The sequence below is a fragment of the Copidosoma floridanum genome, unplaced genomic scaffold (genome assembly GCF_036245765.1).
Source record: "Copidosoma floridanum isolate Cflo_tuat_1 unplaced genomic scaffold, Cflo_Japanese_pri ptg000006l, whole genome shotgun sequence".
Classification (NCBI taxonomy): Eukaryota; Metazoa; Arthropoda; class Insecta; order Hymenoptera; family Encyrtidae; genus Copidosoma; species Copidosoma floridanum.
In genome coordinates, this window is record NW_028321883.1 from 27476612 (window position 1) to 27493648 (window position 17037).

Sequence of the window (17037 nt, forward strand, 5' to 3'; positions counted from 1 at the left end):
TGAATTTGTATTTATCAAATATATTCTGATTTTTTTTTACTTTTACAAACGTGATTTATTACAAGTAATCCATCTACTAGTATACACAACGTAATCGTATAGTTTTTAAATGCGATCAAGAAAATACAAGTTAATCAGAAATCGTACACTTACAAATCAGCTTAAATTACATAAAAAAACATTATTGTTCTGGTTATACTTTAAAATATGTTTAAAATGTTTATCGTAGCTTAGATGATTTACAAGAGACCTTGTCGCTTCAAATCTTCATAGGTCTTACGATTCACAACATTACCTAATGAATCTTCGAATTCTTCTTCCTGTTCAGGCTGCCACCTTTCCGACTGTTTTTGTGCTTTGAGTTTCTCCCAAAGCGCCAGGGCGTCTTCAATTTGCGTAACATTAGCAAAATGTGCAGTATTAGGAATTCCAAGGCAGCGCATACCGTGCGCATGTCTCCACTCAGCAAAGTGCCTCTGGAAGGCTTTGGGTCCTTTGTATGTAAAGTTACCACAAATTTCGCAATTGTAGCTGATGTTCAAGCCATGTAATTTATACAACCAGTAGGGAATGGGTTTACCATCCCAACCAAGCGGAAGGTTTTTAGGATTATAAGGAACGTCATTGTCATCCTCCTCCTCGGATTCGCTTGCGCTAGCTTCAGCATCGGAATCACCGCGTTCGCCTTCTGTACGGGCTTGCTTTCTTTGAACATTTTCTTTAGTAGCTACTCTGTGACTAGAAACCAATTCTGCAAGTTTGTAGACATGAGCCTCGAGTCTAGCAATTTCCCTTTGTTTTTCAACATTTTTGCCTTTGCCTGGTTTCCTCTGTGTTTTTCTTGCCAAAAGATTGGGGTCAAGAGATGCTTCGCCCTTTGTGCTGAACAATCTCTGTGCTCTTTCTTCCAGAGTTCCACCACATTTAAGTCCAAGTGCCATCAGCGCAGATTTCAATCTATCTAGGCCAAGTGATGCCAGTTCTTCCCACGATGAGAATGCTGATAGTTCCAAATGAGCACCAACGTTTGTAAGTGCACTGCCGGCTTCCTTTGGCCAACCAGGAAAAGTATTGTTTTCCCACTGCATTGTAAACTCTTTGTTAACTCCCGACAGTTCCGTGTTCAAGTCAAGCAGAGGTCTAACTCTGGTCAAGTAACCTGTCAAGTACTCCAGAAGCGATTCAATGTACTTTTTGTACTCGGCGTTTTTTCTGTCTTTTGGAATGTCAAAAAGATGGTCGAATGTTGATAAGTACGTTATGTAGTCGACTTTTTCTATTCCTTTTAAATTGATGTATTTTTCATAACACTCGTGCAAATCCAGATACTTTCCATATCCTTCTTCATCCGTGAAATCAACGAGGTTCGCATTATCCTCTGTCGGATTTTCTCTCATTTTAGCTATTTCTTCAAATTCAATAGACATAGGGACACTAATTTCATTGGGATGTCTGCGGTAAAATTCTTTTATGGACTTTAATCTGTTATAGAACTCTGAAAATTCGTTTGGTCCAGAAAGCGCTTGCACCTGAAATAAACAAAAATTCATCCAATAACGAATTAACTAGAATGTATGTTTTGTACCAAGTATATTTCACTCGATATGTTAAGTTACAAACAAAACAGAGCATCAAATTGGACAACAAACCTCTTCCTTCCTCTGCCCATCCTTATCCTCGTACAACTCGTACACGTTGGCCGTGCTCTCCGTGTACTGATCCAGCAGGAGCTTTAACCGATGCTCCGAATTGATTGTTTCCCGATGTCCGGGTTTTTTGTGCAGCATCTCCTTGACCATGGCGTCCATAAGACGCTCGCGCTCCTCGTGATAGCGACGCTGTTGTTCCAGGAGCGTCTCCATCGTGCTGGTGTTGAATTTTCAACAACAACACTACAATTTTACAGAACGTTCAACAACTTTTGTAAAATATCCGTGGCAGACGCCAATTTCGTCATTTCGAGGTTATCATCCTTTTCCAAAAAAACACACACACACACAACACGCCAAATTTGGGTAGCCGATCGGCCGCTAGAGTAACAGCGCGGAAATTCAAATGACCGACAGAAAAGAGCGGTTTTTTGCGATTTCAACGCGGTTACTTCTTTCGAACCTTGACTTGGATTATTTTAAAAGAGCACAATTATGTTCATATTTGGAAATAAAAATCTACGAGTTTATAGAATCTACGTGGTTTTTTCGCAACGTATACAAGACGTTTACTTTGAATTATTAGGAATGGAATATTATTTTCTTTTTCTTCCATTGTTTTCAGTTTCCATAGGCACAGGCTGTCAAGGCCTCCGGGACTCATTTATTTTCGGCCACCGAGATGATTTGACGCGAAAAATTTCCAAGTTTCCAACATCATCACCCTTTTCGTAACTTTCATTGTAAATTTTCAAGTATAATACCATAGTTTTTGTGAACATGTGGTAAATCTCGGCGTATAAGATTCCTCATCCCCGTTAAACTTTGGCTCCGCTCAAAATTCCCCGTGTACCGTAAAATTTTTTGGTTGTAAATAGCGCGTGGACAAGGGAAAAAAAAAAAAAAAAAAAAAAAAAATGGTAAATAAACACACGCACAGTAACGATAATCACGAGTGTCGAGTGCAAAAGAAATAAGCACACCCCTGTAGTTGAGAAGGGCCCGTATATATATATAATAACGATCGCACGCATATCATCCCGATCCAAAGCAGCGGGAATGCATATCGATACACGTCGGGCAGGCCGGAGTGCAGATCGGCAACTCCTGCTGGGAGCTGTACTGCCTGGAGCACGGGATACAGCCCGACGGCACCATACCCTCGGACAAGACGTCCGGCTCCAACGACTGCTTCGAGACGTTCTTCTGCGAGACGAGCAAGGGCAAGATGATACCCCGTGCCATAATCATCGACCTCGAGCCCACTGTCATCGGTTACTTTACACTTTCATTGCTGTTGATTATTCGACTGATCTCGATGAAACTTTAATTGTGTACGTGTACGAACAGACGAGATCCGAACGGGCAAGTACAAGCAGCTCTATCATCCGGAGCAGTTGATCAACGGCAAGGAGGACGCGGCGAACAACTATGCGCGGGGCTATTACTCGGTGGGCCAGGAAATCATACACCAGGTCATGGACAGGATACGGCGCTTCACCGACCAATGCCACAGTCTCCAGGGCTTCTTTGTATTCCACTCGTTCGGGGGTGGCACGGGCTCGGGCTTCACTTCGCTGCTCATGGAGAAGCTGAGCAATGACTACGGCAAAAAGAACAAGCTCGAGTTCACCGTCTATCCGGCTCCACAGGTTGCACGCAATTTTTTTTTTATTTTAACCCACCTGTAAATACAAGTATTGCTAGCATCATCCAGTGTGTTTTTTTTAATTTGTAGGTGTCGACCGCCGTGGTCGAGCCGTACAATGCCTGTCTGACGACCCACGCGACCATCACCCACTCGGAGTGCACCTTCATGGTCGACAACGAGGCGATCTACGACATATGCAGGCGCAAGCTCAACATAGGCCGGCCGACTTACATGAACCTCAATCGGCTGATCAGCCAGGTCGTGTCGTCGATAACGGCCTCCCTGCGCTTCGACGGGGCCCTCAACATCGACCTCACCGACTTCCAAACGAATCTCGTGCCCTACCCTCGGATCCACTTTCCGCTGGCCGCTTACGCGCCGGTCATATCCGTCGACAAGGCCTTCCACGAGGGCATGTCCGTCTCGGAGATAACGGGCGATTGCTTCGAGCCTGGTAGCCAGATGGTCAAGTGCGACCCTCGCGAGGGCAAGTACATGGCCTGCTGTTTAGTTTATCGGGGCGACGTGGTGCCCAAGGACGTCAACTTTGCGATCGCCGCCATCAAGGCCAAGAGCAGCGTCAGGTTCGTCGACTGGTGTCCAACGGGGTTCAAGGTTGGCATCAACTATCAGCCGCCCACCGTAGTGCCGAACGGCGATTTGGCCAAGGTTATCATTTGTCTCTCGTTTGTCGCGTTTTTCGCGTCATTTGGAGTTGCAGTTATTCATAAATGGTTCGTTTTTGTGTGCAGATACACAGGGCGGTGTCGATGCTGAGCAACACGACGGCGATAGGCGAGGCTTGGGCCAAGCTCAATTACAAATTCGACTTGATGTTCAACAAACGAGCCTTCGTGCATTGGTACGTCGGCGAGGGCATGGAAGAGGGTGAGTTCAGCGAGGCGCGAGAGGATCTGGCGGCACTTGAGCGAGATTACGAGGAAGTCGCCGCAGACTCGATACCCTTGTCCATGGACGAGTACTGAAGACAAGTTTCTCGGTGTTTTACACATTTGTTTACCTTAGTTTATTCACTTTTGATACCATTGTACATTTTGGAGACTCGCTTTTTTTTTTTTTTTTTTTTTTCATCGCGTGCAGTAGTTCTTACGTACGTGTGTATGTATATGTCCAGGGTAACGATTAAATTTTACACGTGATATATGTATGTGATTCCGTTATTGAATAAATAGGACTGCAGTTTTTTTTATACTCACTAAAAAAGAGATTGTATATTTCATTAAAAACATATATAAATTTCATACTGTAAGTATTGACGTAAATTTGAAAAATTTCGGGATAAAGGTACGTAGTACACACTTGGTAGAGAAAGGCGAATTACATAGATAGAAAAAAAAAAAAACGTCGTTTAATTTAATATATGGATACTGGGTATCAGTGCACAAAGTTGAAGAAATGAGTTATTTACACTATGTCTTTACACGAGACTTTACTTTTTTTCTCATTCAGTCAGTTTTTAAATAAATTACAATGCTGTTACAATTTGCGCAAAATACATGACGAAAAATTGAATTTATTTCAGGTATATTTCAATTATTATTTAGAATTGATTTTTCAAGAAAAATTTCATTTTTTAATTCTTTGATTTTTGTTCACATATAAGTGATTCTTAATGTGTGAACAATAAGTCATCGATTGTAATTTTGGGTATAAAAATTTACGAATAGATCATAATATTAGGCTCAATAATGCCAAGTTGGAAGAATTTCAAAAATCGTTAATGTTTATAAATAAAATGTAAGAATGTGCGCTACGAAAGAATTACAAAAATTTATTGGTGCAAAAATCCAACAAGAAGAAGCTCTTACTTTTGTATTCTGATGTCATAAATTATAGCGCATTTCAAACAAATAAAAAAACGTCTCCATAAGCATGTATGGTGTCTTTCATAAAAAATTGTTTTATCTTATCTAGAAAATCATATTACGATAAAAATCAATACTTCACAAAAAGTAGTCAGCTTGAGGTTTTTTGCTTGGCGTTCCTCTACTCTCTTGCGGAGCAGCTTCAAATATCGTGAAATCTCTTTGCAAATGCTCATTTAATTCGAGTATAGCAGCCACATTGCCACACCTAAGAGAATAAACCATAAGTATTTTTTGTTTTTAAAATTTCATACTAGAAAAGTAGAAGAAAAAACTTTATTTAAATAATTTTACCTGTAACAGTAATTTGGAGCTGACCAAACTGTGAGCACTGTTTCGTTGAAGTGCCATTTATATCCTTCCATTACCAGTTGATGAGCTCTACAAATCATGTCAATGTCATTAGCAGAGTTGAACTGAGCCACGACGTCACTACCAAAGAGATAGCCTGCTCCTCGTGGAGAAACACCCCAGCCCTGAGCCTCTTCTGGATCAGACCACAAAAGGTCACACATAGGACCATCATGTGGAACCTTAGTAATCATAGCATGAATACTTTAGTAGTAACAAATCAAGGTTTTAGGATTTTTGTAAAAAAAAATCTTACTTCTTGTTTTCTGTCTATAATACGAATTTGATCAAGTGTCTGTATACTTGGAGAGAGCCCACCGTGGACACAAAATATTTTTCCGTCAATAATGGCAGACAGCGACAGATAGTCAAAAATTTCCGTACAATGACGCCAAACTGTATTGCTTCCGTATTTACGCACACATTCATCATAAAAGCCATAAACTTGCGTAATCTGCCTTGATTCGTGATTGCCTCTGATTAAAGTGATTCTGTCTGGGTAACGAACCTGCAAATAATACCAAAAAATACGTATGGTATTCTCAATTTGTATTTTACGAACATAAAAATTAGAAATCTTACTTTTAAGGCTAACAAAAGAAGAAATGTTTCAACACTGAAAAATCCTCTGTCCACAAAATCTCCCATGAATAGGTAATTCGTCTCAGGAACGTCGCCGCCAACTTTGAACAACTCTTTTAAATCATAAAACTGTCCATGTATATCCCCGCACACCTGTATCAATGAAACAAACAAAAAAATTATTTCAATCTTATCACTCTTAAGGAATTATTAAATAAAATTTTGATTTTTTAATACACACAGTGACTGGTGAATCTACTCTTTGAACATTGCTCTCTTCAATGAGAATTTCACGAGCTTTGGCACAAAGTGCTTTAACTTCCGCTTCATTTATTATTTCACACTTCTTCAGTTGCTCTATCTGCCGATCCAGATCACTGGAATCGGCCATTTTAATTTATTTAATAGTGTTCTTAACTAGTTGAAATATCTGAAAAAGAAAAATTTTATTAGAGTACTACCTGAAAATCAATAGTGTCGACATCAAACAAATAAGGTTATGTATTTGCCATTTACTATAAATAAACAACCATCCTAACTGTTTCAATACAATCAAAACATAGAAAGTAAACGATAAATACTTCAGATTGAAGTGCTAGTAACATACTAAAAATCTATGGAAATTTTAGTGATGATGTTGTATTAAATCAAAGCAAAAACACATGTGTAACAGACTTAATGGGTGTATTGTACTATTAACATGAATGAAGTAAACATTTACTTGTACTTAAATCAATGCAAAATCAGAAAGTAGGTGTATGTAAAATACCAATCATACACATGTAATGGCATTGCAAGTGATTAGGAATAGATAATGATGGTACCTTGTTAAAAGCATAAAAACAAGTACTGATGATGTTGTAAAATACAGAAAACAAACACTAAAAAGCTATACATAGCGTTTAGCAATAATCAGGAAAACTAGCACAAATATAAAGATGAAACCCCAATGAACGATCCCATAGAAAACAGTCAAAAATAGCAAGCAAAAGCCAAAAATCGTTGTAAATACAACGCACATGATCCCCAAACCTTCGAAAAATATAAAAAATGAAATATTCTTGGGATCACCCAATTAAAATCAGGGTGGTGCAGCGTATTAATGTTAAATGTACTTGGTGAATTAAATTTAAAAATAAACGTCCGACTGACGCATCTCGCGAATCTCCTCTAGCACACACAGGTACAAGCACGTATAATATACCCAGATACCCACCAGAGCGTTCTCCTTCCTAGAGAAAGAGAAAAAAGTGCTCGGAAGACGGAGGTGAAAGTATGATGAAAGCCACCGGCGCCACGGAGTGTATAGAGATCTCCGCTGTAACCACCACTACCAGGAGAAAGCACGAATAACAGGATTAACAGGACACTGCTTGAATGTACACACGCACACGCTACTCCCTTGGACTCAAGTTCAGCACGAAGTCCGGAGTCTAGACAGTATTTGATGTTTACTTACGTCGTGTGCAGACCTAAGGATCACGCCAGCTCTTGCTGATTGATTTCGTGTGTCTGGCAGTAGCTCTGTAGTGTACACTCTATTCCCCCGCACGCACTCCGTTTTTTTTTTTTTTTTTTTTGGCTGCGGAAAAGCGGGATATGCACGACTCGAGAGGTTGGTAAAGAAGGCATTGACGTTGTGGACGTGATGATAATTTTAAAAAGTAAACAGGAATTTTAAGTAATATTTCTGTACGTATCAATTTCTTAAATATTTAACAATATTTAAATTTGTACCAAAACTTGATACTCTAGATTTATTTAATAGAATCTATTGTATTCGTGCTATATTCATTACTAGTCTAGTTTTAGGCACAATGTCGCCAACCCATCTATTCCTATGAAGCATATTTTTCTCCTTTGTTCTTTACTATCTTAGCTCTTAGGCCTAAATGAAAAAAAATTCTTTGTTAGCAAATAACAATTCTGGGCAAAATCAATAATGCAGAAAGAACTAAAATAATTTGACCTTAAGATAGTAAAATAAAGAGGTAAGCCAACACGCAATCTGCGTTAATGAGTGTAACCCCCAAATAACCCCCTCTTCTTATCTTATATATCCTCCTCATCACTTGTTTTTTATTCACACTAAGTAAGTAATGTTATTTTTCCTTTGGAGTTGTGTAAAAAATCAAAATCCCTGCAATGAAATGAATGAAATTCTTGCATGTTTCATGTTTCTCACACCTACAGGCGGTTAGTCAGACCCAAAATTTAAAAATACTCATCGATTTAAATTTTTTTCAAATGAAGTCAAAAGATTGTCATTTGTCTGAAGTAGTTTTTAAAAAACCTGTTAAAGACCAACAAAATTGTTTACTTAATGGAATGACCACCAGAGCCCAGGTACTGAGGAACTGAGGTACTTTGTACATTTTATGTACATAAAAATAGATAAACTTCACAGTATTCCTATTTATTTTCATACATATACCATGCCCAATTGAAATTACCTCTGCAGGGATCGAGCTGCTCCAACTACCTACCTATAGGGTACTTACTACTTACTACACGTGCTTTTGCGTGACCAAAATTTGGCGGCAGTACTTCACTAAGTATACAGTTTTTTTATTACTGCTCTTTTGTTCGTCTGGCTTGATGTCGACGGAAGAACAGAGTTGTTGATAAATTTTGATTTCTTTTGCGTTAAATTTATTGTTACAAAAAAAGCAACGCTTATTGTTGGTTAATGGTTCATTGAGAATATGAACGTTTGTGCGACTGGCAATGTCGTCATTGTGGAAACAAATCTGATCGAGGAGAATAACAAGAATGTACCAGTCAACGCTAGCTGCGATGGTTTTCAGGATTACTCAGGATCGCAGGATATATTTTCAGGTAAGGACCACACCGACGTATCTACTAAAATTAAGACGTGACCACAAGTACACCAGGCTTCCAACAAAAGTAAATATTAATCGTTTAGACGGTTTGGCATGCGCGAGAATAGGTTGGATGTTTATTTGTTATTGATGAGACGATTTTGTGTCTCTGTCGTAGTATGTAGTCAACTGATTGGTAAGTTATACGTGTATACGAGAATCGTGGATTGGTGAATCAAAAGTACAGCTGACTTTATTTGTCTTGATTCCCACACAAGCATACCTACATACAACAATAGAAAATAACTAAATTTGATAACCTACGTATTTTGTACATCTTTTTTTTATTTTTTTAGATGATGACCAAGTAAAAAGTACAACATATTTTTCACCAAAAATCACACTAGCTAATAACACGCACAATTCGTCAATTATTTCGTTAAAAACTCCGACACTTTTCAAAAACACTGAAGAGTAAGGGTGAAGAATGACCATCATTTGCTAATTTAACTCCACAACATAGCACTTAATAATTTTTATACTTTTGTTTTAGATCTCCTGGTAAAGCAATAATACCAAGAACTCCAGCTGATCTTAAGTCATTTATCGCTAAAACAAGCCTATTGTGGACCAGTGACATGGAGACTCCAGAGAGCAATCTTAGAGGAGAAGCTGATAACTGTGATAAAACGGAAAATTCTGTCCATATGGTAAATTTGTTGTCCATCACATAGTATGAATATTTTTTGTTTTTTATATTAAATTTATGTTCGTTTCAATGTATGCATGTAGTAATTTACAGCTTGATTATAATTTTATTTTATGTTTTAGAGTTCAATGTCTCTGCCAAAAACTCCGAATTCCAAAGAGGTAAAGCCAGGAATGGATGCTCTTACTTCTCCAGTACTGGGAGGGAAAAAAAGATCCCGAAAATATGCAAAACGTCGAATTCTGAGTACCATTAATATGGATTTAGATATTGATCAACAAAGTAGTATTAGTAGTAATAGTGATAAAGTTCCTTCTGATGCGGCTGATTCAGTGAATAATGAGCCTATTACAGATAATAAATTGGAGCCAATTCCAAATGAATGTTTCAGTCCTATCAAAAGCATTTCAGATTTAAATGAAAATAAACCACTTTGTGTAAGTTCCAATTTTTTTTTTTCAGTGTAATATTTATAGATCAAAACTTCACTTATGTATCATTTTTTAGAAGAATACAAAATTTGACAAGAACAGCAATACGTCAACACAAGAATTTTTCATCAATGCATCGTTTACGTCCATCGATCAATTGTGTTACAGTATTAATCAAGATGAAAAACCTAGTTTGACAGATTTATCAGAATCGCGTGTTAAAAAATATAATATTGTTAAAGAAGAAAATGAAGACGTGGATCATCACATGCTGGATAGGATTGCCTCTATAAAACGCAATCAAAAGCCTTTAAAGAGACTATCGGATATTAATCATACTATTATTCCAAAAGAAGTGTTTTCTAGTTCGGTCAAAGATCTTGAAATCGCAAACGCGAAGTTTGCCGTCGAAAAAAGAGATACAAAAAGTGAACCTCTGAAATCAATGTCTTTTACAAAATTTTCAGATTTGAAAAATTTGTTAGAACAGAATGAACAATCAAAGAAAGATGAAGAACCAAATAATCATTTCAACAATGCAGTGCCACCTGAATTTGTGGAAGATTGGAATGCAATGGACCTTCAGGTAAATGAAAATGTATTTGTGAAAAAAGAAAAACCTGACGTAAAACCCGCAATAGGAGATTTAATAACTCTACCAATAACCAGTACAAACAGTGAAGGTAATGTAATTTGTAATAGTAATTTAATTAAGAAAGAATTATCTGACTTGGGTATTTCTTCGAGTGAATCTGACACTGGATTTTCAACAGCCAATGGTAAAGGCATTGTTGTAAATGAGGATACTCTGTTGAACTATAAAAAAATTTATAGTGAAATAGAAAGTGAAACTTTAAATGAAAATACCTTTATTGGCTTGAAAAAAAACAAGTTGCAGTTGCCTAAGAGTAAAGATTGCACTTCTAAATTTTCGTCTGTAGCAAATGTAAATAAAAGTTCATTAGTTGAAGATGGAAAGTTGAAAAAAGTTGAAAAATTAAAGCTTTTTGAAGAATTAGATTTACAAGAATTTTTAGAACCAAAATCTAGTGCTGAGTGTGCTGAGACAATGAACAACGGTTTTTCAACCGCTAATGGGAAACATATTAAAATCAGTGAAGAAAAAGAAAATTATTATTCTAATGTGTATAATGAACTGAGTGACGTCAATCAGAATAGTTTGAACAATTTAAAAGCAAACAAAAAACCATCATTAAAACTAAACACAAAACCGTCAGAGAAAACTGTTAATTTGATGGGTGGAAATAATTTTAATAATTGTACAATCACGTCTTTAACTTTCATTGAAAACGGAATAGAAGTACTTGATAAGCAAACTACTGATGGCTTTTCAACTGCACGTGGTAAAAAAATAGATGTCAGTGACGAAAAAGAAAATTACTATTCAAATGTGTATAAAGAGTTGGACAATGTTGACGAAAACGGTTTGAGTTCTTTGAAGCGAAGAAAATTGCAATCAAAAACTATTAAAAAACCTTTCGATAAAGCTGTAGTTGCATTCAACAGAGACATAAAAAATTCTAAAACAACGAATGCTGTTGAAAATAAAATTACAGTTGTAGATACAAAAGCAACAAATGATTGTTTCTCAACAGCTGGAGGAAAAAATATTTCCATTGATCCAGAAAAAGAACAGTTTTATTCAAAAATGTACGAACAGTTAAGCCAAGAGGTCAATAATGAAAACAGTCTTCTTCATCTGAATAAGAAAAAATTTTCAAAATTGAGTTGCAATAAAAATCATATCAACAAACCTTCAACCTCGACGAATCGCAATAAAAAAAGCATCGAAGATGTGAAATTGTTTATGAGCAGCGATACAGACGATGTCTTTTATAATCTTGGTGATTTAGAAAAATTGTTCCAAATAGATTCTGCAAAAACAGAAGTCGGAAATGACAATTGCCTCTCTGTTCCAAGTGCATCACACACACCAGTGGATACTAATCCTTTCAGATCGCTTCCAAAGTCAATGCATACAATGGAAGGAAAGAAAGCAGATATTGGTCTCTTGAGAACCAGCAGTCCAATAGCCAAACCAGAAAATAAGCCTATGAAGAGTCAAATAGGAAACCTTAAGCTAAAATTAGAAAGTTGCGAGCCAAAGAGGACAGAAAGGTGCCGATCTTTTTGCGGTTTCCCAGTAGCCAATAACGTCAGTCCAGATGCACTCAAGCTCAACAAATCCGATCCGGTTGATGAAACTTACGCAAATCAACCGCTTGAACAAGGTTTGTCAATCAGCCAGTGCTTTGATCCTCATTCAGATTCTTGGTTGTCTAAAATCGAAATCAGCCATCTGAACAGCTCTAAAGTAAATTCACCGGATCCAAAGGTGAAGAAGCATAAAAGCAAGAAGGAAGAAAATACTGCACTAGCTAGTGACTCAAAGTCTGAGAAATTTGGTGATCTACGAGGTTTTTCGTTTCAAGACTCTGTCGAGAGCTTTCGTCGTTACTCGAGGTATGAAAGTTTCCTTAAGAAACATCTCGTAAAGTACGACAAGTGTATTGATCTGTACATCAACGAAGGTGAGACCATATCGATTTCCAATCAGACCTCGGTAAGACAACACCTATCTGTACAATGTGCGAACACGTTAAATGTGCAAAAAAGCACGAAAGTGTCTCATTACGATGTGATAAAAGCTTCGCCTGTAAAATTGCCAGAAAAGTGTAACGTCGTGATCGAGAAAGTTGCTAAAGGTGGTGAGAAACGAAAGCACATGGACACTGAAGTCACGCCGTTAACGACAGTGAAAAAGCCTAGGGTTGGCTTTGAGTTTCCCGGCAAAAAATTGTTCTCCAATGAATCCGATATCGAGGAGTGCAGTAGCAAGTTCAATGAGCAGAAAAACAGTTTACAGTCATCCCTGAAAGAAACTGAATTGCGCGTCAAAGTAGTGGACAAGGACTTGTCTAAAGAGCGGTGGAGAGCTATCCAACAACAGGTATGTTTTTACATTTGAAAAAAATATTTCCCATATCTTTGAAACAAATTTCAAAGACTTGTTACAACCAGGTATTAATGAGATTGCGTTCTTGTAGGAAAAAATAATAAAAAATAAAAAGCAGATAAAAGTTAAGCCTGTAGTAGGTAGTTTGTTACAAGAGCGACTTGTAAATAGTAAAAATCGAAAATCATGGTCTGATATAGTAGGCAACTTTGTGCCTAACGCTCGTAAGACTGAACACGTAAGAATTTTAGTACTCAAATTGATTTTACAAAGTTCATCATAATAGCCACATTCATGAAAAATATTTACGTTTGCAGATAATACTAGATCATCCAGATGCAAAAGTGCTCGAAGTTACAGCATCAAACGCTATATGCTATAAATTTATTTCTTCTAACATCATTGGGTTTGTACTAACTCATAACTTTAAATGAATCGAAAACAATCATTTCAACATAAATTTTTTGAGCATCACAAAATTATTTCAGAAATGAAAAGGTTGTTAGTTTAGATGTTGGTGACGGTGCGAGTTTAATTTTCGACGAAAACGGTCACGCTGGTGTTGCCGAGTTTGTTAGTGCATTTTTGGCAATGCAAGGCGTTGATCCAAAACTTTTACCCACAGGCTGGATTGAAAATCATTACAGGTGGATTGTTTGGAAGCTCGCTTCGATCGACAGAATACACTTTGATTCCTTGCATTTGCCAAAGTAATAAAACCAATTTTCCAATATTAGCTTATGGAAGGCAATTTTATATTAATTTTTTAATTTTTTTAGAACGTTAAAACCAGAGCGTGTCATGCAAGAATTGAAATACCGCTACGACCGAGAAATTGATCGGGCAGAGAGACCAGCATTAAGGCGGATCTTGGAAAAAGACGACGTTCCAACACGTCGTATGGTTTTGTGCATCTCTTTAGTCGAAGAGGTAATGATTACGGTGCTTTTATTTTTAAAAAAATTACCAATAGTTGATGAAAATTTCAGCAAAAATTTGGCGATGAGACAGAGAAAGAATCTCGAATTAGATTAGGCTTGTCGCATTTAAGAGTTGAAGCTACAGATGGCTGGTACAGCATTCCCCTAACACTAGACAACTCAATGACGAGTTACGTTTTGAATGGCAAAATCAAAGAGGGCACTAAAATTATTACCTATGGTGCTGAGCTGCTAGAGTGCGAAAGAGGATTCCATCCTTTGGAGGTAAAAACATAAAAATTCACCTGTTTTTTTGAGTGATCACTATTGCATGATTAAATGTAATCTATTCCCTGATTTTAAGAAACCAACAAACGTCAGTTTGAAACTACATGCAAATTGCACAAGGCGAGCGAGATGGGACACAAAACTGGGTTTTCAGCTCAACTCGCGACCATTGCCAATTAAACTAAAAACTGTTTTGCCTAATGGAGGTCTTGTCGGTCAGGTGACTATTGTTGCAGCCAGAGTGTATCCACTATTGTATCGCGAAAAGACCGCGAATGGCCAATCAAGTATGACTTCACGCCAGTTTATAATTAAAACAATTTAATTGTACTGATATTTTTTTATTATAATTTTTTTTTTTTTTTTTTTTAAGTATACCGCAACGCCAGGAGCGAAGAAAAAGCCGCAATAGCTCACGAGCGCACTTGTCAATTGAAAATGGACGTCATGTACGCCGAGGCTGAAAAAAAATTCGATTCAAAAAATAAATCGGATTCTGATGAGGAATTTGAGCTTTCTCAAGTAAGTAAAATCATGATAACACATTTTTTTCGTGTAATTACTAAGAAAATAATTTTAAAAAATTTCATGCAAAATTAAGAGGGCCACGAAATCGCAAGAAAAAATGTTTAAACACGATCACTTGGAGCGCAAGCAGGAGCAATTCAAACAGAGACTAGAGTCAAAAATGCGAGAGGGTTTGCCGCCACCACGGCAGGTGACACCGGTACTCAAGGTACGCTTGGTCGATGACAGGTCTACGGCGATGCTGAGTATCTGGGGTGCCAACGAGGACTCGAGCTACGATGTCAAGGAGGGTAGCACTATCACCGTATACAACGCGTTTGCTTCCGCTGGCAGGTGAGGGTGAATGTTATTTACAAAATCCCTTAATCAATCGACTCACATTATACTTGAGGCATATCGTGGACAAATAGCGAGTAATAAAATTATTTTAAAAATAAAGAAATCTAACGTTATGAGATGAAAAAAAAACTGGTGTCTGAAAATAAGGTTTTTTTGCAGAGGCAATGAGCTTAGTCTTACAGCCAACAGATTCACGCACTTGAAGACAGAGACGATGCTGAAGCTGCCTTATCCCATTCGAATTTGCACTCTGATACCCGACATCACGTCGTCGTGTTTCGAGCCTAAATTCAATGAAATCGATACCATCGGTGTCGTTGTTTCCTGGGGTCCAGCGCCATACGTAAGTTTTATCCAAAAGTTTCCAAACTACCTTCATCACTGCGTTATTCATTTTTGTATTTTATTATGCAATTGACGCTTTATTGACAGGGTATGAAAAACTTTGACGTGATGAATCTCGCCTACCCAAAACCAGGCAACGAAGGCTCATCCTATTTATCAGTACTATTCTGGGGTGGCATCAATTCGTACGGCTACCAAGGATTATTCACTCCAGGCGCTGTTGTTGCTTGCAGCAATTTGGAGTACCGAAGGAACAGTGCCTGGAGCGTAGCGCTCGCCTATTGCTCGGAAAAGAGCGTGTTCACCTGCAATCCTCGACAATCTTACCTCTCCAAGGAGATTCGTAGTCTTAAAGATGTCGTTCAGGTAACCGTCTAATGTTTTGTTTTAATTTAATTGCTAAAAAAAATATGTGTACATCACAGAAATTAATTAATTATTTTTTACTTTTTTTTCAACAGAATCCGGTAACTTATGCGGAAAGCTGCCTCAATGAAGTTCAAGCTGAGTTGTCGAAAAAGCTAAAGCCTCGGTCGAACCAGAGCACACCTACGGGACCGATTTCCGAACGAACGTCGTTTCACAATAACTCATCGTTGCTTGGTCCACAGGACAGCCCTGCCGGTATTACGATACAGCGTCGCTTAGAAAAGCTGTCTCAATACGGTAGCATGTCGGACGTTTCGCCGCACATTGTGCTGAAAAACAGCTCGTCACGCGTAAAAAAAGACTATACGCCCGTAACACCTCGTTATGGTACCCGATAGTTGATGACTTTTTGTGAAACGTTCGCGAATTCTGTACAAATGTTTTTCTGTTAAAAAAGTATAAATATGTTGTTTTTTTGTTAAATGTACAGTGAATGATCGGTATCTACTGGTCATGCTTTAAATGTTGTGTTGTTATTCAAGTTAATTATATGGAAGCAAAAATAGTACTTTAGAAAATTCGGGCCGTCGATCGGATCGAACTTTTCTTTAATGAGGTATATAAATATAATCGATATCGAGACTATAAATTTTCTTCAACTGTTGACTTCATCAATAAGTTAATTAAATGAAATCATAGTAAATAAGAAAAAAAAACATTTTGTTGTTATTAAAAGTTTTCTTTCAAAAACTTATGTGCATTTAAATAGTTTTAAATGTTGCTGAAACAGTTAAGTACGAAAATTTTTAATAAATATTATTCATAAGTTACTGTAAATACAAAATATTTCCTACCGAAAATCGAACAAAACTCAAATATTGGATAAGTAGCAGCAAATGACTCTGCCGTTTATTAACGTTACAATTATAAACAAATCAAAACAAACGTACTATATAAATAACACAGAACTGTCCTTTAGACATTGACAACTTTGTGCAATGAAGCGTTAAATCTGGAGAGAGTTTTACTAGGATTATTTGAGCTTCACTATCAACTGTGGTTCATTAGTACCTATATATTTCAATACAATTGACAAAAGAAATCTTTATTTTTGTAAATCATTTTAAAAAAAAACAATGAATAAATTTATGTTTACATTCCAAAAAGTTGTTATGTTAGTCTTGTATACA

General features: G+C 37.3%; 4 protein-coding genes across 6 annotated transcripts; 2 read left to right on the top strand and 2 right to left on the bottom strand.

Moving 5' to 3' along the window:
- Positions 1-26: 26 nt before the first annotated feature.
- noi (splicing factor 3a subunit 3 noi) lies at positions 27-1992 on the bottom strand. Its single transcript, XM_014363445.2, has 2 exons — positions 1650-1992; positions 27-1529 (listed from the first exon to the last, which is right to left on the bottom strand). The coding sequence occupies exons 1-2, from the start codon at positions 1860-1862 to the stop codon at positions 240-242; spliced, it is 1503 nt and encodes a 500-aa protein (XP_014218931.1). The 5' UTR covers positions 1863-1992; the 3' UTR covers positions 27-239.
- A 152-nt stretch (positions 1993-2144) lies between these two features.
- LOC106647121 (tubulin alpha-4A chain) lies at positions 2145-4286 on the top strand. The gene is made up of 5 exons (XM_089598850.1): positions 2145-2192; positions 2704-2923; positions 3000-3301; positions 3388-3969; positions 4053-4286. Exons 1-5 carry the CDS (start codon positions 2145-2147, stop codon positions 4284-4286), a joined length of 1386 nt encoding a protein of 461 aa, XP_089454976.1.
- A 224-nt stretch (positions 4287-4510) lies between these two features.
- Pp4-19C (protein phosphatase 19C) lies at positions 4511-7663 on the bottom strand. 3 transcript variants are annotated; one of them, XM_014363446.2, is made up of 7 exons: positions 7579-7663; positions 7336-7449; positions 6361-6549; positions 6120-6272; positions 5794-6045; positions 5481-5719; positions 4511-5394 (listed from the first exon to the last, which is right to left on the bottom strand). In XM_014363446.2, the coding sequence occupies exons 3-7, from the start codon at positions 6508-6510 to the stop codon at positions 5265-5267; spliced, it is 924 nt and encodes a 307-aa protein (XP_014218932.1). In that variant the 5' UTR covers positions 6511-6549; positions 7336-7449; positions 7579-7663; the 3' UTR covers positions 4511-5264. The 3 variants fall into 3 exon arrangements, with proteins under 3 accessions (XP_014218932.1, XP_014218933.1, XP_089455016.1); XM_014363447.2 differs by lacking the exon at positions 7336-7449; XM_089598890.1 differs by lacking the exon at positions 7579-7663 and having other exon boundaries at positions 7336-7570.
- Positions 7664-8713: 1050 nt separating this feature from the next.
- Positions 8714-16981, top strand: LOC106647145 (uncharacterized). The gene is made up of 16 exons (XM_014363414.2): positions 8714-8957; positions 9298-9415; positions 9495-9651; positions 9773-10087; positions 10158-13052; positions 13150-13296; positions 13376-13464; positions 13547-13768; positions 13838-13988; positions 14048-14263; positions 14343-14553; positions 14640-14788; positions 14868-15127; positions 15293-15476; positions 15566-15844; positions 15940-16981. Exons 1-16 carry the CDS (start codon positions 8825-8827, stop codon positions 16243-16245), a joined length of 5832 nt encoding a protein of 1943 aa, XP_014218900.2. The 5' UTR covers positions 8714-8824; the 3' UTR covers positions 16246-16981.
- The last annotated feature ends 56 nt before the right edge of the window (positions 16982-17037 follow it).